We start from the raw sequence: 22,390 nt of genomic DNA on the forward strand, positions 1-22,390 counted from the left end.
CAAAGCCCAGATGAGGAAGCAACCCAAATGTCCATCAAGGGATGAATGGATAAAGAAGGTACGGTATGTGTGTAGAATGGAATATTCATCAGCCTTAAAATGAAGGGAATCCTGTCACATGCAATTATACAGATACATTATGAGGACATTATACTAAGTGAAATACGTCAGTCACAAAAAGGGATTCTACTTATATGAAGTAACTGAAGTAGTTAAACTCATAGAAGGAGAAATCTAATGGCTGTTGCCAGGGCTGAAGGCAAGGTGCAGTGAGGGCATCTCTCAGTAACACAGAGTTTCGTTTTTCTCTTTCTTTTTTCCTCTCTTTTTTTATTTCTCAAATTTATTTTTTTGTATTTTTCCATTACCATTTGTCCCCCTTAAACCCTTCTCCCCTCTCAGATTTTCAAGATGAAAATATTCAAAAGGTCTGTTACATAGCACTTTGAATATATTGATAGCTAATGCTCCTGAACTGCACACTTAATGGTTAAGATGGTGAAATTTGTTTTTTTACAATTACAAATAACTTTTTAAGAACGAAGAGGAGGGCAGTCCCGTGGTGCGCTCTTTACACCCGAATTTATTTAGCTTAAAAAAAAAAAAGGAAATCAAGGAGCCTCCCAATCACAGGGCCTCAAGGGTTGCAACCTGCCTTTTCCCATGCTAGTAACGGCCTCAAGGATTAGCCAGGTGTCGCCCTAGCTGCGGCGGCTCGTGCTCCGCCTCTTTCCCCGCCCACCGCCCATTCTCCTCCAATCCAGGTTCTGGCCCCACCCCTGCCCCAGCCTCTTTCCTGCATCCGGGCCTGGGTGGCCGGCTCTGAAGCCTACCTAGCGGCATGGAGGTCCACGGCAAAATCCAGTCCGGCCCGACCTCTTCCTCGTCCTCCAAGGATGGCTCTGGGGTCTCGGTGTCCAAGGAGTTGCTGACGGCGGGGAACGGCGGCCACGGAGGTGACGGGCGGGTGGCAGCGGCATGGGGCGCGCACGTGCTGCGTGGGCACGCAGCTGGAGCAGCCGGGCGGACCGCAGGTCTTCTGCCCGGGCCCGGCATCCCGGAGTGGAGCCCCCAGTGTGACCACGGGGCTCTGGGGTACTCTCCGTCACGTAGAAAGCGGTTGGAGGGCCTGCGCCGGGCGGCGGGGCCGGGGTAGGTTTTCACGTTCCACGTGCTATTGAGCGCCCTGGCTGCCCAGCGGTGCAGCAAGACTTCTCCCCTAAGGGGAGGACCTTAGGGGTCGGCGTCTGGGTCCGAACAGTTGGCTGGTCCCGTAGCAGATAACTGTTAGCTATTACCCCGCCGTGGCCTCCTCCATTCTCAAAGAATCAGCCCTTAGGACCGCCCTCTTGTAGAGGGAGACTCGGGTTCAGGGAGTCCACCGGGAATTTCAGACACCGTCATAGAAAAAGAAATATCATGAGTTCGAATCCCAGCGCCACGAGTAATTGGCTGTGGGACTTTAGGGGAGTTTCTTACGTTTTCAACGCCCCAGTTTTCATACTGGGAAAAAGGAAGTAATAGTACTTACGAATATTTGTGCGAGAATTTAATCTTCAGAACAATCCTGTGCAGAAGGTTCTGTTATCTCCATTTTATAGACGAAGAAACGGAGTTGTGGTGTAACATGCAGATAAGTGATTTGCCAGAGATCATGTGGCTGGAAAGGAACAAAACTGGAATTTGAGTCCAGCCAGTTTGTCTCTAGAGTCCAAGCTCTTTCCATTAATCCAATTGCTAGGCCTAAAGTAGTCATTGTGGGGTTCTGCTTTGTGGATGAACAGGATTTTTGTATCAGAGTGAAGAGATTTTGCAGGTATTAGAAACAGGGTGCAGAACCTTGAGTTGGACTGATTCGAGGAGTGGTGAATGACGACACTAAATAGATGAAGTGGGGAGACACAGTTTCTCCAAAAGGCGTTTTATTTAGGTTGGGCATTTTAAATGAAGGGGAACTAATCGAGCAGGCGTGTTTTACAAATGAAGAAACGAATACTCAAAGAGGTTAGGCAATTTGTCCAGTATAACAGAGCTAGTAACTGATTCTGGCTTCACTTAACCATTATACTTACTCATTGTTATACCCTGTACCACTTCCTGCATTCTGTCATTGCACCTGCTTTTGTCACGGATGGATTTCTGATCCACCCAGAAAGGTGCAGTTTAAGGGTGCACTTATTCAGCATCAGTGACACAGGGGGATGTATGAGACAGGCTTAAGAAAGGGGAGATAGATGTACCTAAAGAACTAAAATGTTATAATAAACTTGGGGTGCTCCGCTTTTTAAAAGCATATTGGGTGATGTGGGGTGGTCAAGACTTGAGAGTGGTCACAGAACGCTTGCTGATGGGCTCCTGTTTCTGCTGTAGTAAATTGAGTGTCGTGTGTGTCTGTGTGTTCAGGTATATGGGACAGATTGCTCATCAACTCCAAGCCTAATTCCAGAAAGAATTCCACTCTTCAAACAGTTCGGATAGAGAGGAGTCCCCGTAAGTACCCTTCCCCCATCTCTTCCTCTCTCTCAAGAACCCTCTCCAAATGTTAAATTCTACCTGATTAAGAAGTTATTGGATGGGACTGTCTCTGCCTTCATGGTCAGGTATTAAACCACAGTCTGGCAGAGAAAGTCTTACTGGGATTTACAGTGTGAAGTCTGTGCACCTGGATAGGGTTCCTTATGTATTCTGCTCTAAGACTAACTTTTCCCAGATAAACTCCTTGTGGGATGAATTTTTAGAAATCAAAATTAATTATTGTTAATCTCTGTAGGAAATTGTTTTAGAGCGATACTGCCCCAAATTATAGGAAATTTTTTAGGAGTTACTGAACCCAAATTTAATATACATGTATGAGAAAACACCACCAAACCTCTGGTCAAGGTGGCGGTGCAGGCAGACATGCCTTGCCTCTTTGCACAACTACATCAAAATTACAACTAAAATACAGAACAACCATCACTCGGAACCATGAGCGAAAACACCACCACATTCTATTAAATTGGACACGATTATATTGTAAACAATGCATAAGGTTACCGTGCCTATAAATTAAGAAATCATGAGTGTTCTGTAAGGGAAACTTCACTGTAGCGTATACTAAATCTGCAGCAGCTAAAGTGACTGCCCTGTGGCTCTCCGTTCAGATACAAGTTTCTGTGTGCGCTCAGGTGTTTTGCCGGTGGTGGGTGGAGGCGGGTACATACCTAGGAATGGAATTGTTAGGTCATTCTGGAAAGTGTGTTTTTTTTATAGAGAGGAAGTTGCCGAACTATTTTCTGAAGCTGGGTGTACCGTTTTGCATTCCAGCCAGCCCCGTGTGAGTTCAGTTGTCTTGGTTGTCCCACATCCTCTGCTTACACGCGGCATGGTCTGTCTTCAGCTGTTCCAGTGTGGATGCAGCGGTATCCATTGTGATTTCAATTTGTTTTTCCCTAATGGCGGGTGATGTTGAAGAACCTTTCATGTGCTTTTTCACCGCTTACATGGTTTTGGTGAAATTTCGGTTCAAATGTTAGTTCATTTTAACAACCAAGTTGTTTATGTTACTGATAAACACCATTTCTTGTAGTGTAGGCCTGCTGGTGATAAGTTCACTGGCTTTTGTACGTTAGAAAATACTTATTTCGCTTTTGGCTTTGAAAGATGTTTTCAATGTATGTAGGATTTTAGGTTGACAGGTTTTCAATTTTTTTTTAATTTTCAGTATTTTAAAGGTATTGCTCTTCTGTCTTTTGACTTGTATCGTTTCTGTTGAGAGAGCTGTTGTTATTTTTGTTGAGTATAAAATTTTCCCCCCTCTGGCTGTTTGTAGATTTCTTCTTTATTGCTGGTTTTCACAGTTTTATTGTGGAGTGTCTTGTAGCTTTCTTTGTGATTCTTGCACTTGGGGTTTGATGAACTTCTTGAATCTGTGGATGTATAGTTTTCGTCAAATTTGGGGAATTTTTGGTTATTGTTTTTCTTCAGATATTTTGTTGTCCCCCCTTTTCTCTCACCTTTCTGCAGGGACTTAGTTACACATAATTTTACTTTTTGAAGTTGTCCCACATTTCACTGCTACTTGGTTTGGTTTGGCTTTTAGTTTCATTTTTGTGTGTTTCTTTTTGGGTAGTTTCTATTGCTGCGTCCTCAAGTTCACTAACCTTTTCCTCTCCATTGTCTAATCTGCTGTTAAATCCCATCCAATTTGTCAGATGTTGTAGTTCGTATCTCTAGAAGTCTAGTTTGAGTCTTTTATTTATAGCTTTCATTTCTTTCCATATTGTGTTCATGCTTTTCTGTGCTTGTTTGACTATGTGGAGTGTTTATAATAGCTGTCTTAACATTCTTATTGCTTAATCTGTCATGTGTCATTTCTGGATCTCTTTCTCTTGTTTTTTTTCCCCCTACTCTTTATAGTTATGTTCCTGCTTGTTTGCATGCTTGGTAATTTTTATTGGATGTTGTATATTTTGGATTTGATGTGTTGTGTGCTGGATTTTGTTTTATTCTGTTTAGAAGAACTACAACTGGATTAGTTTCAAGGGTTCAGCGTGTACTGGACTAGAGTACCCTAGAAATAAATATTTGGCTTCTCAGAATTTTGGGTCATACCCCACATATAGGTCCTTGTTTTGCTCTATGTGATCCCTTAGTTAAAAATCAAAGCAGAACCAAATGTGGCCTCATTCTTGATCTGAGGTAATAGATGGAAATATGCAGAGACATAATGTATTTTTATTACTCTGTCTGTGATCTGAAGGGCCATGAGAGATCACGATTATTCACTATTTAGTATGCACCTGACATGGTGTGGTGCCTGGTACGTATGTGACTCATTTGATTCTTCCAGCAGCCCCATTTTACAGTCGAAGGCCATTTCTTGACCTTTATCACCATTTTCCTGTCTTTCATACTCTGGACAGTTAGTCACCTGTTGTGTGGCTCTACCAGCGACTTGATGTTTTGAGAGCTGGTTATGTGCCAAATGTCTTTTGAAAGAGAAATGAACTACTATCCCATATTTGTTGACTCCCCTGCTCATAGCACCGTGCCTGGCAGATATGAGCCTGTTTTACAGATGAATAAACTGAGGTTTCAAGTGGTTAAATGAAATGTGTTAGTTATGAGTCTTTTTTTTTTGAGAATATGAGTTAATTTGAGCCAAACTGATAACTGCTGGGAAGCAACACCTCAACAGATTGAGTCATTTTTTTAAAAGAAGATTTGATATATTTTTAGAGAGGGGAAGAGGGGGAAGAGAGGGAGAGAAACATCAATGTGTGGTTGCCTCTCACGTGCCCACTAGACTGGGAATCGAACTGGAGACCCTCTGATTCGCAGGTCTGCACTCTAGTCCACTAAGCCACACCAGCCAGGGTGTTATGAGTCATTTTGTTGGGGAAAAAAAACAGTGATTTCTGGTACACCTGCACCCTGGTGCTCGCTGCCGTCAGCGGGCTGCTGCTCTGCATCTCTTAACTCTTCTCTCCTAGCCATTGGCTTAGTCTGGAGCAGGCTCTTCCCTCCCTCTGGCAAGCTGGCCGGTTTGTCAGCAGCTCCAGCCTTAGATTCAGCCACTCACTCTCTCAGAAAGATCTTCTTCCTCAACAGATCAGACCGTGTCTCAGGGTGATCTCTTATTGGTCTGGATAGATAGATCACAGTGTCACTGTGTATGCCACTGAAACAACTCGTGGTGGCCAAGGTCGTGGAGCTCGTAGGCACACCCAGGGTGAGGCACACCTGGGAGTGACTAAGAGTGACGGAGTATGAGAGGAAACTGAGGCCTGGGCTGGGCGGCTCTGTTGGTTAGAACGTCATCCCATGCACTCAAAGGTTGTGGGGTTGATCTCTGGTCAGCGTCAGGGCACTTACAAGAAGCAGCCGGTGAATGCATAAATAAGTGGAACAACAAATTGATATTGCTTTCTTCCTCTCAAATCAATACATAAAATTTAAAAATATATATAATAAAAAATAAAATCTGAACACTGGCCAAATACTAACGTAAATCTGGATAAACTACATTTTCTCTCCTTAGTGTTGGACCAAGTACAGACCTTTCTCCCACAGATGGCTCAGGCGAATGACAAGCTAAGAAAAGAAATGGCAGCTGCACCACCTGGTCATTTCAATATTGAAAATATTGATGAGACGCCTGAAAAAGTCATACAAATGGTAACTATGCTTCATTGTCCTTTCATGTAGTAAATTACCAGTGTGCCTTATTAGCTAAAAAGAGAAAGAACTTCCCCATTTTAATTCCACAGTTATTTTTCTTCCCGGAAAGTCAGCTCATGTTTCCAGTCCTGCTTAGGTACTTGGTCATTTTACGGTTAAGGATCTTATAGGTCCGTAAGCTTCCCTGGGTGAAGTTTAGGGGTTGAGTAATGCAGAGTCACAGGCCGGGCTTTTCTGAGTCAGTTGTTGCATTTGTTATCTTGAAGCATTAATTCAGTAAATGTCCTAACTGGATTTTGGCTTTTTTCCCATCCAGGGCCCAGAGAGGTAATATGGTCTGATATTTTGAGAATGCAAACATGAATGTGTTTAGCAGAATATATTACATAAGCCACATGTGAAAAGGGTCTCGATTTGGGTGCATGTGATATTTGTACACTGGAATTCTCTTTATAACAGTGTGTCTGGACAGAGCTGACGCCATTGTTAGTAATAACATCTAATTCACCAGCAAGTCTGGTCAGCTCTGCCTGCAGAATATCTACCAAATCTAACCACTTTGCGTGGATTCCACTCCTGCCAGCCTGGTCCTGATAATTACAGTCTCCCTTTTGGACTGTTGCAGTAATTTTCTAACAGGCCTCCTCGCCTCCTCCCTTTCTTCCCTGGAGTCTGTTCTTCACGCTGTGTGTGACCCACAGTTTCGGGGCCAGGGGGCTTCCCAGACCGTTGCTAATAAAGTCAGAGTCTTCCTGGGGCCTGTGTGGTCCTGCCTCCAGCTCTAGCTGACCTTGTCCGGTCCTCGCATTGTCTGAACTCCAGTTTCGACCCCTTACTCCGGGCCTTTCCCTTCCTTATAGAATGCTCCTTCCCGATTTCTGCTACTTGGCTGGCTTTGTCTCTTAGCAATTGTCACCTACTTCAGAGGCCTTCCCCAGCGACCTTATTATTACCTTATCCTGCTTTATTTTTCTTTATTTTTCTAGCCTACGCCATGCCGAATATGCAGTTGTTTAGTATTGTCTTTCTTTCCCAACTGGAACGGAGGCCAGCAAACATTTCTGTAAGGGGCCGGTTAGTGAATCCTGCCAGCCTCATGGGCGGTGCTGTCCTGTCCTGTCCCCACGGCCCACCTCTGCCCTTGCAGCGTGAATAGACAGGTCGTATTAACTTTCCTCATGGATACTGAAATTGGAATTTCATGTAGTGTTCATGTTTCATGAAATATTGTTGTTCTTTTGATTTTTTTACCTACCACTTAAAAATATAAAAATCATTCTTAGCTCATGACCTAAACCAAGACAGGTAAGCAGGCTGGGTTTGGCCAGTAGGCCTCCAACCTCTGCTTAAAAACACAACTTCCACTAAGGCAGGGATTTTGTTGTTACTGTTGTTGGGTCTCTAGTGCCTAGTGTGGTACCTGGCTCATGCTAATAGTTGCTGAATGAGAATGTATTCGGGACATACACAGCTGGGTGATGGGGGTCTGTTTAGACTTAAACATAAGTTATTATGGTGGACTCTGACAACTAAAGGAATAAAAGTGCCATATTGTATTAAAAACATGCCCTTTGTGCCTCAATATTGTGCTAAATGTTGGTCGTTCCCAGTGTTTTGTTGCGACTTTTTAGGGAACTGCTCTGAAGTCAATTTCCCACCTGGTGTGTTTCGCAGGATGTGGCCTTGTTTGAGATGCATCAGTCTGATTCAGAAAAAGAGGCCAGTTCAGAGGACAGCTCAGAATCTGAGGATGAAGATGCCAGCACCTCCTCTGAAGTCACCATAGATAACATGAAGCTTCCTCACTCGGAAGATGGGAAAGGCAAGATAGAGGTTTTGGACAGTCCTGCCAGTAAGAGAAAGAAAGAGTGAAGTAAATGATGTCAGAAACAGGTGATCTGTGCCTTCTAATTCTGAGGAGAAGAATGTGGCTCGCTGGTGGTTTTGCATTTCAGGTGTTTGGTGCTCTCGTGTGATGTCGGATGTGCTTTGGTTCTTGGGAAAACAGAGGCTGACTTATAAAGAGTTGGAATAGGTACATTTGGGGATCTTCTGAGAGCAGATGGTCCTTGATCTCATGCTGAAGAGACTTGGTTTAGAAAGCTCAACTCCATTTTTGGTGATGAGTGAATTTGTTGGCATCTTTTTTCTTCAGCATAGGCTTCAGACATATCAGACTGACTGATTTTTTAATCTTTACCCAGGGCATTTTTTTTCATTACTTTTTAGAGAAGGAGGAAGAGCAGGGAGGTGATAGGGGGAAGAAATATCCCCATGAGAAACATCAATGGGTTGCCTCCTGTATGTGCCCTGAGTGGAGATCAAACCTGCAACCTGTGTATATGCCCTGAGTGGGAATCGAACCCGCAACCTTTTGGTTTACTGGATGATGCTGTAACCAACTGAACTATACCAGCCAGGACTCACACTCATTTTAAAGTAAAAATACAAATCACCTGTTCATTTTTATTTTAAATTACCATCTCAGATAAAACAACCTATGTGGGTTTTTTTTGTTATTATAACTTCAAATTTGTTTGTTAGCATCAAAGTGGGTTTAGTGAGAGCAGAATTTTTAAGATAGCTCTTTTACAATAGAAAGAATTATTTAGATTTAGCTACCCTCAGGCATATGTCCTTTCATTTAAAAAATACATTCTTTTCCAGTATGAGCTGGAAAACTGGTTCTCCTTGGTTTTAATTACTCTTGGTAACTCTAGCCACTCAATGGATATAGAATTTACTGGTTTGGAAAGCTTTTTTGTTTTCTTTTTTTATAAAGCAATTTTTTTTCCTCAGTGACTAGAACTATTGTACACAGTTGCCCACAGTTTGAAACCTGTCAAATGTAGGAAATAGGGACACCAGAGGAAAAATAGGGCACAGAACATGAAAAGGTAATAGCAGTTTTTCCATTAAAAGGTAAAAATGGTCCTACGCTGGAGTCGACTTCCCACCTCATTGTCAACCTTATTAAACTGTTTCAGGTCTCATCTGCCATAGGGCTGGCTCGGCTCGGGGTGTGAACCTGAGGGTTTAAAGGACTGTGTGTGCGTAGGTTGCTGATGGAATTTTGGCCCCTAATGTTCTAAGGCTTTATTTTAACTACTTTCCCTAGTCCTCCTCAATAGTGAAATATTTCAATAGTGAAAATACCACAGGACATGAACAAGTAACAAAAAAATTGTTCAGCTCCATTTATCAAAGAAATACAAATGAAACCAAGGTTGTACCATATTTTGCCATGTGTGATGCACACTTCTTTGCCCATATTTTTTGAGGGAAAAACAAGGATGTGCATTACGGGCAGTACTGATTCCATATGTGTATAAATGTTTTTAATTCTTTAACTTACACTTAGGCATTAAAAGTGTATTGCCTCTAGGAGGCAAGAATATATCCATGTCCAAAATAATACCCTGGAATACAGTAATTGGTTTTGTTTCTAAATATAAACAAATTAAAAATTGAATTAAAAAATTAAAACGAAAGGTTTCTCCTTAAAACTTAGGTCCAAAAACATGGGTGCACATTACACACGGCAGAATACGAATACGGTGGTTTTTCACCTGTCACCTTGGCAGATGGGACTGCTGCGCCTTTCTGAGTGTCCGCGCCACTCTGAGTGTTTTCCATCTGGGTTACCGCCATTCACACGCCCATAGAAATCCACCGAGTGGTCCACCGAACGTTTGTGCACTTACGTATGTCATACCTTAATTTAACAGCCGCTTTGTTTATAAGCAGTTTGCCTTGCAGTCTGTTGGAAAGTAAGTCGCCACGGTGCTTCGGTTGGTCCAGCCCTGTGCTTTGTCGGCCTGATGCTTAGGTGAGAGGGTGGCAGCCGTTCGGAGGACGGTTCTGTTCCCGCTAAGGCTGACGAGCTGTTCTCTTCAGACTTGTGGGTTATTATGTCGTCTACGGCTCTGTGATAGCCATAAATCAGAGAATTAGGTGTGATGGTCATTGAAGCAAAATTTCATTCTGAAGGAATCTGCCATCTGTTCTCGTAGTACTTTAATTACGCATCAGATATGCGCACACACACACGGCAATGCCTTGCAGGGTTGTTTGTAGTTGTGTTCTTGTGCCTGTGCCCACTGTTGTAGTAGGAAAGACAAGAAAAAGGTTGTCTTACTTCCATTTGTACTTCCCTCAGTGCCTGGTGTATGTATATTTACACAGTGCCTTTCCCTTGGTTGAAATGTACAATAAATAGTCAATAAACTAGTTTTTTCTTTTGGTGTCAATAAAGTAGTTCATTTTAAACATCAGTAGTTTACAGTCTTAAAAAGGCGGGGGGAGTAAATATGATTGGTAAACTTTTCCCAAAAGTTTAACGTTGGAATCTATGTGGTTGACTCACCACCATCCATTCATGGAAAACCCTTGGCAGTGATTGGTTTGGGAACAGGCGTGGGACATGAACCTTCCCAATAAGATGCGAGCAAAGTCTTATTAGTGGCTTGGGAAGGGAAAGTATTTCTCATTCTTCAAGAGGAGGCACATAAAGAGATGGCTCCTTTTTGGAGAAGGGACTAAATAACCATATTACCGAATATGATTCCTGGGGCTCCGATCTGGCGGCCATAAATGGAGCCAACTCCTGGAGGTGAGGCAGCACAGGATACAGAGAGAAGAAAGAGCATCATCGAGTCACTGCATGCGTAACTGTAGCTTGAACTGTTGCTGAATTTCTTATCTCATTACAACAAATTTCATTATTGAAAAAAAGACCACCACCTTATGAGATACACCCATTCCACAGAGAAAATTAGCATGGAGATAACTAAGCAGATTCCTAAGGCTTTGCAATAAGCAAGTGTTGGTATATACATTTATATATAAATGTGTTGGTATATACTTGGTGACAACCAAGTCCTAGGTTCTTTTGACTTTTCAAAAGAAAATCAGCTACCTCTTGCACAACCCCAACCAGGGACCAGCTGGCAACCCAGGCATGTGCCCTGACTGGGAATCGAACAGACAACCTTTCAGTTTGCAGGCCGGTGCTCAATCCACTGAGCCATACCAGCCAGGGCTCCTTTGTGGAGTTTGGTAAGATTGAGTTAATGGCATATCACGTGCTGAGAACAGCGTTCAGTAAAGGTGAGGTATTATGATGCTATAAGAATAATACACAAAGACTAATACACAATGGTGGAAAAAACAGGAAAATCTGTAAGATTCCTACATCCTTTAACTCAGGAATTCCACTTCTAGGAATTTACCCAATTACGTAAGTATGGCTTTGTTCATAAAATTTCTGTAAGATTTATTGCAATGTTTAAAGTAGTAAAAAAGCAAACCCAAATATCCAACTAGAGAGAGCGAGTTGAATTAAAGCCACTGAGCATGTGCAGAGGAATGTTTATTGACAGGAAGATGCTTATAGACTGTTCATGGAAAAAGCAGGTAACACAGTCACACTGATTATATAAAAAAGCATGGCCATAGAAAAAGTCTATGACATTCTCACATAACATCTATGGTTATTTCTGTGCGGAGAATTTATGGTTGAGTCTTACCTCCCTGCTTTATGTGCTTTCACACTATTAGGTGTTATTTAATCATTTAAAAATTCACGGGTATTATTTGCAAAGTAGTAGTAATAGTAATAATGCACCCTCTCCATCATGTCTTGTATCTGATAACCTTCTAGTCCAGCTTTCCCTTAACAGTTACTGTTTTCTCGGAGGGGCGGTGTGGGGGAACCAGACTTGGTTCCTCACCCTGCCTCTACCCACCTCCACAGATAACGTCCAGGCTGCTTACTTCTTTAGTGTGACGTACGTTTAGTGTGTGCATCCACCCTTCTCTCCCCAGGCCCCGATTTAGGCATCGGCACTAAAAGCCGTGTCAGCTTGGTTCAGACCCCCAGCTCCACTGTTGGAAAGCCTGTTCTGCCACTTAAAAGCTCTGTACTGTGGGTGGGTAACTTAACGTCTCTCACCTGAAAGCAAATATTTGTTGAGCTCCACCTACATGTGAGGCACTGGGGGTAGAACACGGAACAAAAGAGGCACCTGTTCATGAAACCTACGTTCTAGAAGGGAGAGATTGATGATAAATACACATATGCCGGGTTGGGATAAATGCTCCGAAAATAATGCAGGATGAGGAGAATAAACAACAGGCAGATGGAGCGTGAATGTGGGTACTTAGGTTCTAGAAAGAGTAGTCGGAGAATGTATCCCTACTAACATGCTATTTGAGGAGAGTAATCAGCCAGCCTGGAGGAGGTGTTCGGGAATAGAGTTCCAGGAAGAGGCAGCGGCATGCTGGCCCACCTTGGACTCGTTCTGATTGTTCAAACCTCCTCCCAGCTTTGTGTTCGGCGAGATCAAATTGGTCAGTTGAAAGCGGCCTTGATGAGAGCACTTGTACACGGAAATCAGCAAATACTGTGAATGTTTCCCCTAGAGAGCTACTTGTTAAATGTTCTGGGAAGCAGAAGCAGTAAGTGCAAAGGCCCTGAGGTAGGAGTGTGCCTGGTGTGTTTGAGGAACATGGAGGCAACCTGGGTGGCTAGACAGTGAGAGGGAAGTGGAAGAAGAGACGAGGTCAGAGGTAGCTGGGAGCAAGACCAGTAAGACTTCACTCACTGGTCACGGGAAGTACACTGGCCTTCATTCTAAGCAAAATGCAGGCCATGGGAAGATTTAAAGCAAAAGCGTGTCACCCCCTGACTGGAGCTTTGAGCAGAACCACAGGGAGGAATCAGGAAGACTAGATGTGAGACCAGCAATAAGATAAGAGACAATAATGGCTTGGTAGAAGTGGAGGTAGTAAGACGAGCACCTCGGTTTATTCATTTTTTCAGATGTCGTGCATATTAAATGAGATAACATTTAAGAACGCTGGTCTAGCACACAGGCGACCACCAGCAAACGACCTCGGTTGTTACTACGGACAGAATGCTGATCCCGGAGTGAGGATTGGCACTCCTATCGGGTTAGGAAGGCAAATAACTTTAGCGCCAAGTGGTGAACACTATGGTCCAGACAGGTGGGAGCTCCGAGGAGACACTTGGCCCACGTTGGGGGTAGAAAGGTCAGGGAGGGTGTTTGAGCCAAAGCTGGAAGCTGTAGCAGAGGGGAGGGGAGGCGGAATTAAAAGGAATGTAAAACTGCGGATGGGGCCACACCTCCCCAGTTGAGTGAGGAGCAGATCGCAGCTTTATCCTCCAGCAAAACAGTCTGTGATGTGAAGGAACAGTGATAATTAAATTACTCAGTGTGTTAATTAAATCACCTAGCAGGCTGTGGATACAAATGAAATTCAATGGTAATTTTATGAATTCCATGAAGCCTTTGATTCTGATCCAGTCTGACTTCAAAACTCCAGCTGGTAAGAACTTTAGAAATCACTGTGGAAAAAGGAGCCTCTAATCCGAGGCCCAAATGTGGGTTTCAGGAGGTCTGTGAATCCCCTGAAGCCGTTTGCAGGATGGTGTGTGTGCAATGAATTTGGGGGTTAGACGTGGAACAGAGGGGTTCTGTCTTTATCAGATTCTCAGAGGTTCATGGCCTGAAGATGAAAAACATTCCAACTGAGATGAACATTAGAAGGTAAGATTAGTCTAGAAGGGGCATCCTTCCTTTGCCATTTCGTCTATCATTAAAATATTGGGTTAAGTGATATGTTAAATCACATGAAATCAGTTCAAATGCTGGGTTTAAAAGTGGTCCCTTCATAATAAGGCCTTTGTCACTTTTTTCATACGTGAACCCAGAGCACGTTCATTCCAACTGAGAACTGCGCTGATGGTAAATGAGCTGCGAGGTAACAAAAAATGCTTGCAGACGAAGGGCGTTCTATTCGACCACGCCAGGGTCACCGAGCATCCTTCCTTTTGAGTATTTTCTGCCTGTGATTTTGTGGTCATTGCTTATTGATTATTGATTTCCTACAGTCCCGATTGTAAGCTGCTGACAAAGTGACGGCTATTCCCAGGCTTCTTCAAGGCCAATGACATTGCAGACATTTTACTTTAAAATGAGGAATAATCTGGGGGCAGGGGGTTGGGGGGGTTGTGGGAAGGGAAGAAAAAAATTTTAAAAAAATAATAAAATGAGGAATACTAGAAGTCAGTTGCGCTGACTGGAATGTAAACTGTTGGGGACCAGAGATCACGTCGTTAAATTTCATATACTCCTCAGGAGAACACATGCCCCCTCATACCTAGCAGGTATTCAAGAACCGCGTGTGGGTTGGTCACCCTCACAGTGGGCTGAAAAATAGAACATCAAAGGCACAAAGATAATATCTTATTTCCAAACATGGGGAAAAAGGAACTTCTTTTACATTCCTTGTAGCAAATACTATTTCTTGAAGGCAAAATTCTAGAAAAATCTTTTAAATAACCCAAATGTATGGTTTAGAGGTTAAAACCTGTACAAGTTTCTAAAAAGTGTACTCTGTGATTATAACTGCATGAGGTTGCCATTTTCAAGATGAACAGCCGTGATTAGATTAGTTTGGGGATCGGGGGAACCAGCCCGGCACTGTAGAAATATGTGTGATGTATGACATAGACAAACACTGACAAGAGGAGGTTGTTTTAAGGTACAGAAGGTGCGTGGCTCAGGCACATGGGTGTGTGCTTAGACATGTGGCCTGTCCCCACGGTCCCCGTGTGTCATTTGGGGCTCGTGGCTGAGACATCCTTCTTCAGCACGCCCAGGCTTCTCATGTGAGTGGAGAATTGAGGCGGTGCGCTCTCTGCTGAGGGTTTCCCTCCGATCCTGGCACTGCTCTAATATTCCAGCGTCACCGTCTTGGTTTTGAGGTATTCGTTTAGCGCTTCCTCACCTGGGGAAGAGAAAGACTGTTGATGGATGATGTTCGTAGGTGGACATGATGTCACCAGGCTTTCCAATGCAGGTGTATGTGTCTAGGTCTCTCAGCCAGGAGAATGTGGCTGAGACCAGTGCTCCCCTGAGGATACCGTGAAGCTGCAGCTTCTGACGCGATTACGTCCGGCAGAGGCCCCTCTTGTGTTGACTGTCCCTCTCTCTTTTTTTCAAAGTTAAAAATGTGTTCACTTACAGTTTATATTCAGTATTATTTTGTATTAGTTTCAGGTGGACATCTTAGTGGTTAGACAATGATACACTTTCTACAGTATTCCCTCTTATATTTCTAGGACCCACCTGGCACCATCCATAGTTATTTCCATATTATTGACTCCATTCCCTATGCTGTAATTTACATCCCCGTAGCTAGTTTGTAACCACCAATCTGTGCTTCTCGGTCCCAGCATCTGTTTCCCCCAGTTCCCCAGCAGCCCTCTGCATCCCTGCATCTCTGAGTCTGTTTCTGTTTTGTTTGTTCATCTATATTATTCTTTAGATTTCACTTATACGTGAAATCATATAGTAGTTGTCTTTCTCTGACTGGCTTGTTTCACTTCGCATATCCTGTGTCTCTTGATTTCATTAATTTGTCTTGTACTTGTTCGATCTCGTGTTGTTTATAAATGTAGTGTGGCCCTAAGAGCACAGTGTTTCCAGAGTGTAGTGCACGGTCCGGTCCTGGCCCTTCCCACTCACTCCCCACTCACTCACTGACTCACCCAGAGCAGCTTCCTGTCCTGCAAGGTCCATTCATAATAAGTGCCCTGTGCAGGTGCACCATTCTTATCTTCTACAACCACATTTTTACTGCCCCTTTTCTATGTTTCTAGATGTTCAGATACACAAACACCACTGTGTTACAATTGCCTACAGCCTTCAGTACTAATTATATTTTAAAAATAAGGAAAATGCAGTTTTCCTGATTTACATAGTATCTTAAAAACAGAGAAAGCCATATCCAGGCCAAAGAGAAAAACAGGTCCTGCTTTCCGTTTCTGCTCTGAGCTAGTACAACCATCCACTTCTGTCACAGTTACGGGGCATGGATGCCCCAGGCCAAGCTAATGAGTATGCGATGCTGACAGCCGAGCTAAACCCAGGGTTGTAACCTTACATTGGAATCACCCTGGGGAGCCATTAAAGCCCTGGATCCAGGTCACACCCCAGAGCCATTAAGTCAGCATCTTTGTATTCTTATTTTTTGAAGCTCCCCAGTGATTGTAATCCTTGTGCAACTGGGAACCACTGGGCTAAGGGAGTTTAAAACTGGGAGAGGAAGAAACTATTAGGCACATTCTCCTGTTTTATAATAAAACAGAAACCTGAAGCTGGTGCATTATACTCTATCAAAAGACAAGTGGAGCACAGTGGCCTCGTTTTATAACAGTAATTTCTCTAAGAAGATCTCCCGCTGTGTTTTGGATGCAGGAATGAGAGCCAGATGAAAGACATGAAAAAAAAACCCCACCTGACTTTACATTCAAGTCAATGGAATTGAAAATGAGAGCTACTTTTATTGCTGCAAATACATTGCTCAAAGTCATCAGGAAAGAGAAAATGTAAAAATATCCCAAATTAACCAAACTTGTATTCGTGGACTATAATTTCAGTAAATCACAGATATTTCAGTTTTTTAAATGACAGGCTAGACCTGACTGTGGGGAATTAAGAACATGGGCTCCACAGCCAGCTTGCCGGGCTCGAATTCTCCTTGCCAGTGGCCGGCTGTGTGACTTGGAGCGAGTTACCCAGCCTCTCTGAATCCTCTTTTTCCTCATCCATTAAATAAAGATAATAAACGGCACCTGTCTCGCAGGGCCACTGTGAGAGTGCGTGTGCTCACACAGGTGAGAATGGGGCCTGGGTTAGTGTTCAAAGTGAGCTCCGGCTTGGAGTGTGGTGGTGCCCCTGCCCGCAGTGCATTCCATTGGGAACTTTCTACAGACGGGAAATCCGAGTTCCCAGACCCCCAGCAACCCCTGCCGGCTGCAGTCCGCACTCTGAAAGGTTGCCAAGCAGCTCAGAGACAGGACTCATTCTCCGAGCTCGCTGGTTCCTGCCTGGAATCCAGTTTTCCCATCTTGGTTCCACTTAGTCCCATGCGTGCTAAACCAAGTTCATGCTGAATGTCAGGTAAGTTAAACCCAACCTATTTCAGCTAAAAGATACCATCAGAGGTTCTTTTACCTTCCAACATTCATCTTCTTTTAAATAGAAGCACTTTTCCACACAATGTGTGTACTTTTCTGCATGGTCAAAACAACAGTTAACATTTCGAAAACTGTCGTGCCCTGTCACCCCAAGTCCAGCTGCTTTGTAGGAAACGAATGCCCTTCCGTGGGGTACAAAAGGGCTGCATGAAACACAGCGCAGACTTCCCTGCGCTGGGGAAGCAGAGGCAGGAGAAAAGCCGAGCGTACCTAAGTCCTTTCCGAAGCCGGACTGTTTCACACCGCCAAACGGGGCTGCCACGTCCGTCTTGTTGTACGTGTTAACAAACACGGTTCCCGCCTCCAGTTTTTCGCTCACGTACATAGCTTTATTTATGTCTCTCGTGAAGACCCCCGAGGCCAAACCATACTCTGTGTTATTTGCTCGCTGCAACACTCCATCGATGTCCCTACAGGATGTTTTTAGGAAGATAGAAAACTTCATTAAATGTAACCCACCACACTCTCATTTTATGATCTGGTATTTTTCCCTTTGGTGTTAGAAACAGGAAAACATTACTGGCAACCTGCTTACATCTTTATAAATGAGATTGTCCGGACTTACACCAAAAGAAACTCCCGATGAAATGTTCCAGCTCCATGTCCCATTTTTCATGTGTATCATACAACACCATTTAAAATCTGATCTGAAGTCATCTTTTCAATTTTCTTTATTGGATCTCCTTTATGACTTCCTCCTTCCTCCTCCTCTCCCTTGAGTCCCACTTCTAGATATATTCTCAGATTTTACAGACAGTTCGAGGCTCATTTGGTGCCTCATCCTGAAGCCCCCTCAGCTCCTGCCAGGGCCCCAGCGGCGGCGGACGGTAGCGGCAAATGGGAAGGCTCCCAGCCAGACTGCCCAGATGACCCTGGGCAACTGACTTCATCTCCCCATGCTTTCGTTTATTCTTGTGAAAATGCAAATGATAGTCATAGCACCTGCTTCATTGTTGTGAGGATTAAATGAGCTAATAGTGCCCAGTACACAGTAATTGCTCAGTAAAAGTCAGCTATAATCAGGAAGCATGAGTTCCTCCAAATCAGGATTTGGATTAACTCTTCGAGTACTTATGGTTCCCCTCCCAGCTAGACTGGAAGCTCCCTGAAGGCGGAGATAACACCGTGTTCCTCTTTACACCTGGAGCTCATCAGCAAAGGAGAGGAAATTCAGTCAATACAATAATTCAATAGGAGAGTAAAACAATCCCTTAATTCAGTCTGGTGATTTCCCTGCCCTGTGACTCAGTATGTGTCCAGTGCCTACGTGCCTGTCACAGTGTGAGCATCTCACTTTCCTGAGTGTCTTTCTAATGCTCAGGAATGCGTGGGTTTCCTACAGTAGGGCCAGTAGATGCAAGCCCAGTATCATGTGGTGCTCGGGCAAAGAGACAGAACCTTTCCCAAAACTGGAAGAAAAATGAATTGTGCAGAATTTTCTAAGAGACGGCACAGGCTTGACTGTGGAGCCTCTCAAAGGTATTTTCAAAGGCAATCTTGATTACACACAACTTTCAACTCGCACAAGAGATTTGGAACCTAAATTGGAGGGAACTGAGGCTCTGCTAAAACTCTCCCACTTCTTCTGTATTGCACATGGTAGGGACACAAATATTTATAGACTGGACTAAGGCTTCATGCCGTTGCTCCTGAGGACTATTGAAATGACAGTTTCATGGTATCTCTTGCCTACTTCTAGAATAATAACAAGCATAACAATGGCAACACACCAATAGCAAACACTTACTTAATCCTTAGAACGATCCAAAAAAAGTAGATAGTGTTAATAACTCAGTTTTACAAAGAAACCGAGGGACAGAGCGAGTCAGGTGTGGGCTCAGAGTGCAGGGGCTCCTCCCTGCACAGTCTGCCTTTGGCCTCCTGTGATTAGTTGCCCATATCCGTGTCTTCTCCCCCATTAGAGGGCAGGCTCCTTGAGGACAGCAATGACTTATCTAGGTCTATATCTCCAAAACATGGCTCCTAATATCTCTGAGTTTAACATAAAGNCACATGGTAGGGACACAAATATTTATAGACTGGACTAAGGCTTCATGCCGTTGCTCCTGAGGACTATTGAAATGACAGTTTCATGGTATCTCTTGCCTACTTCTAGAATAATAACAAGCATAACAATGGCAACACACCAATAGCAAACACTTACTTAATCCTTAGAACGATCCAAAAAAAGCAGATAGTGTTAGTAACTCAGTTTTACAAACAAAGAAACCGAGGGACAGAGCAAGTCAGGTGTGGGCTCAGAGTGCAGGGGCTCCGCCCTGCACAGTCTGCCTTTGGCCTCCTGTGATTAGTTGCCCATATCCGTGTCTTCTCCCCCATTAGAGGGCAGGCTCCTTGAGGACAGGAATGACTTATCTAGGTCTATATCTCCAAAACAGGGCTCCTAATATCTCTGAGTTTAACACAAAGCCTGCCTATCTTATGGGGGAATTTAGAATGAGGAAGTGAGAGTAACCGGGCCTCCTTGAATCAGTTTGTCCAAGTTCACTCACTTTAGCTTCAAGTCCCCCCAAATCTCTTACCGTGTGTCTATTAAGGGCCAAGAAGATCTTCTAAGGCCTATAGTCTGTTTTTTCCCCCCGCCTTATCATTGGTGGAAGAAAAACTGAAGCTAGAATTCAGAAGAATTTTGTGTAGTATACCATGAGTCTATTGTATTAAGTATCCGTATATGAGCTTAGTTACCACATGGCCTTCTGTGATACGATGAATACTTTGGGAAGTTTTCTGTGCTGTAACAAACCAGTATCTCATTTACAGTTGATTGCACAGTGATTGTGGACATTTCTATAAAAAGTTGAGTATTAGGCTTTGAGGGGCATAATCCCCCCAGGAAGGCAGCAAACACTCTTTCTCAGAGATAACCACATTTCGCACATGCCGCTTTCCTAGGAATATAAATGTGAAAACCAGTTCTGCCATTCTCCGTTATCTTGTTCCAGAGACATTTCAAATATTGACTGTGCAAAAACTAAAATTTAGCCCCCTAAAATCTCACGTTACCATTACTTTAAGCTAAGAAGCAAAAATACATTTCAATCTATGTTACCATTATTTTAAGCTAAGAAGCAAAAATACTTTTCAATCTACATTAATTAGTTCTCTCTTCTAATTATTTAAGTCAACTATTCTTATGGTAGAGAATGACATATTCACTGACTTTACGCTCTTTATATAGCTCAATGGCAGAAGGGAAAAAAACCTATCCAGTCATAACTCGTTAAATTGTGCCCGAAGAACATACCCATTCTGGAATTTAGAAATGACCATAATAGGCCCAAAGGATTCCTCTTTGGCAAGATACATGTGGTCTTCCACATCTGTGAAGACAGTCGGTTCCATAAAAAAGCCTATTTGAAAAATGAAGGAAGAGAACATTAACAATAGGGTAATTTTCAACGTAGTTCTCATTTAATGACATTGTACTTTTTCTCTGGGTCAGTAAGCCTCGAACTCACCAAATGAGCCTCGAACTGTCTGTAAAATCTGAGAATATATCTAGAAGTAGGACTGACCAAGAAGACTTTCATTTGCCCATGGTTCCTAGGTTTTTATTTTCTTAAATGTCTTTGTTACACAATTTTCCAATATATGTAAAAGTAGAGAAAATAGTATCATGAATAGTAAAATAAACATTTATTCATGTTTTGCTATATTTGAGTCATTCTTCTGTGCTGAAATATTTTTAAAGAAAATTCCAGAGATGACAACTTTGACCTCTGAAAGTATTTCTGCACAAATCTGGAAAAAAATAAGGACATTTTCATACACGCCACAATACATTATCACACCTAACAAATTTATGGTAATTCCTTATTCTTAATTATACTTTAATTTCTGATTGTCTAGAAAGACCTTCTAACAGTTGATTTGTTTGATTCAGGACTTAAGTTCTACACGTTACATTTGGTTGTTAAATCTCTTAAATGTTACCTATCTATTTATTTATCTATTATCTGTGTGTGTGAACAATGTGAGGTTGAAATTTACACGTTTTTAATATACAATTTTTTAACATTTCATTTTTCTCAAAGTCAATTGTCCTGGCAGCATTATTAAATTCCCCACGCCTTCCTCACTCGTATTCAATGCCAGTTCTGTCGTAAATTAAGCTTCCATATGTTTATGAGTCTGCTTCAAAGTTCACCATTTTTGCCATTTAATTTACTTGTCTCTAAACAGATACTAAACTGTCTTAATTACTATATTCTTTTTTTAAAAGATTTTATTTATTTATCTTTAGAGGGGAAGGGAAGGAGAGAAGGAGAGAAATACCAAAATATGGTTGCCTCTCATGTGTCCCCTGCTGGGAACTGGCCTGCAACCCAGGCATGTGCCCTGACTGGGAATCAAACTGTGATCATGTGGTTCGCAGGCCCACGCTCAATCCACTTAATTACTATATTCTTATTTTTTGATACCTATTTATTTATTCTTTAGAGAGAAACATCGATTCGTTGTTCCACTCATTTAGGTATTCATTGGTTGCTTCTTTTATGTGCTATGACCAGAGATTGAACCCACAACCTTGTTGTATCTGGACAATGCTCTAACTAACTGAGCTACCCAGCCCAAGCTTTAAATATCCTTTAATCTAGAACATTTTCCCCTTGTCTCTGCCCTTTATTTTTCATGCCATCAATGTATTAAACAGACTGAGTCACTTGTCCTGTACAGTATGAGGTCTGCCTAGAAAAAGTCCAATCTTTGTTAAGATAATGAGAATGCGGGACATCGATGTCACCTGGCAGCCAAGGAGAGTGGACTGGAATGCGCATGTGTGAACAATGACGACTTCACTGTACTAGTCATTGGGGATGGTAGACACCACTGTGTGAACATATGTACTGTGTGGCTGTCACATTCAAAATGACCGAGTAGAGCAACGAATCTGCATCAAAGTTTGCACTTCGCTTGAACATTCCTCTGCAGAAACTATTCAAATGATTCAGAAGGCTGCAGCTATGGGCAACTGGTGATTGGCAGCTTTAACACGACAACACACCCACTGTCTTGTACAGAGGTTTTTGGCAAAACATCAAATCACCTACGTGACTGACCCCAGATTTGATGCCCTGTGACTTTGGGCTTTTCGAAAAACTAAAATCACCTTTGAAAGGGAAGAGATTTCAGACCATC

At 42.9% G+C, this 22,390-nt stretch overlaps 2 protein-coding genes across 2 annotated transcripts in view; one reads left to right on the top strand and one right to left on the bottom strand.

Annotated features, from left to right (window-relative positions):
- The first annotated feature begins 784 nt into the window (after window positions 1-784).
- On the top strand, window positions 785-8,305 carry NOPCHAP1 (NOP protein chaperone 1). Its single transcript, XM_037068218.1, has 4 exons — window positions 785-956; window positions 2,404-2,490; window positions 6,023-6,159; window positions 7,837-8,305. Exons 1-4 carry the CDS (start codon window positions 842-844, stop codon window positions 8,032-8,034), a joined length of 537 nt encoding a protein of 178 aa, XP_036924113.1. The 5' UTR covers window positions 785-841; the 3' UTR covers window positions 8,035-8,305.
- A 5,247-nt stretch (window positions 8,306-13,552) lies between these two features.
- ALDH1L2 (aldehyde dehydrogenase 1 family member L2) overlaps window positions 13,553-22,390 on the bottom strand; it is a 53,460-nt gene continuing 44,622 nt past the window's right edge. Inside the window, exons 21-23 of the mRNA XM_037067915.1 lie at window positions 20,496-20,601; window positions 17,441-17,640; window positions 13,553-14,976 (exon numbers count right to left, since the gene is read on the bottom strand). Of these exons, the coding sequence (XP_036923810.1) occupies window positions 14,921-14,976; window positions 17,441-17,640; window positions 20,496-20,601 (362 nt within the window). The 3' untranslated portion in view covers window positions 13,553-14,920. The remainder of the gene's footprint in view (window positions 14,977-17,440; window positions 17,641-20,495; window positions 20,602-22,390) is intronic.

The sequence above is a fragment of the Sturnira hondurensis genome, unplaced genomic scaffold (genome assembly GCF_014824575.4).
Source record: "Sturnira hondurensis isolate 20B ecotype Veracruz unplaced genomic scaffold, ASM1482457v3 Scaffold0017436, whole genome shotgun sequence".
NCBI lineage: Eukaryota > Metazoa > Chordata > Mammalia > Chiroptera > Phyllostomidae > Sturnira > Sturnira hondurensis.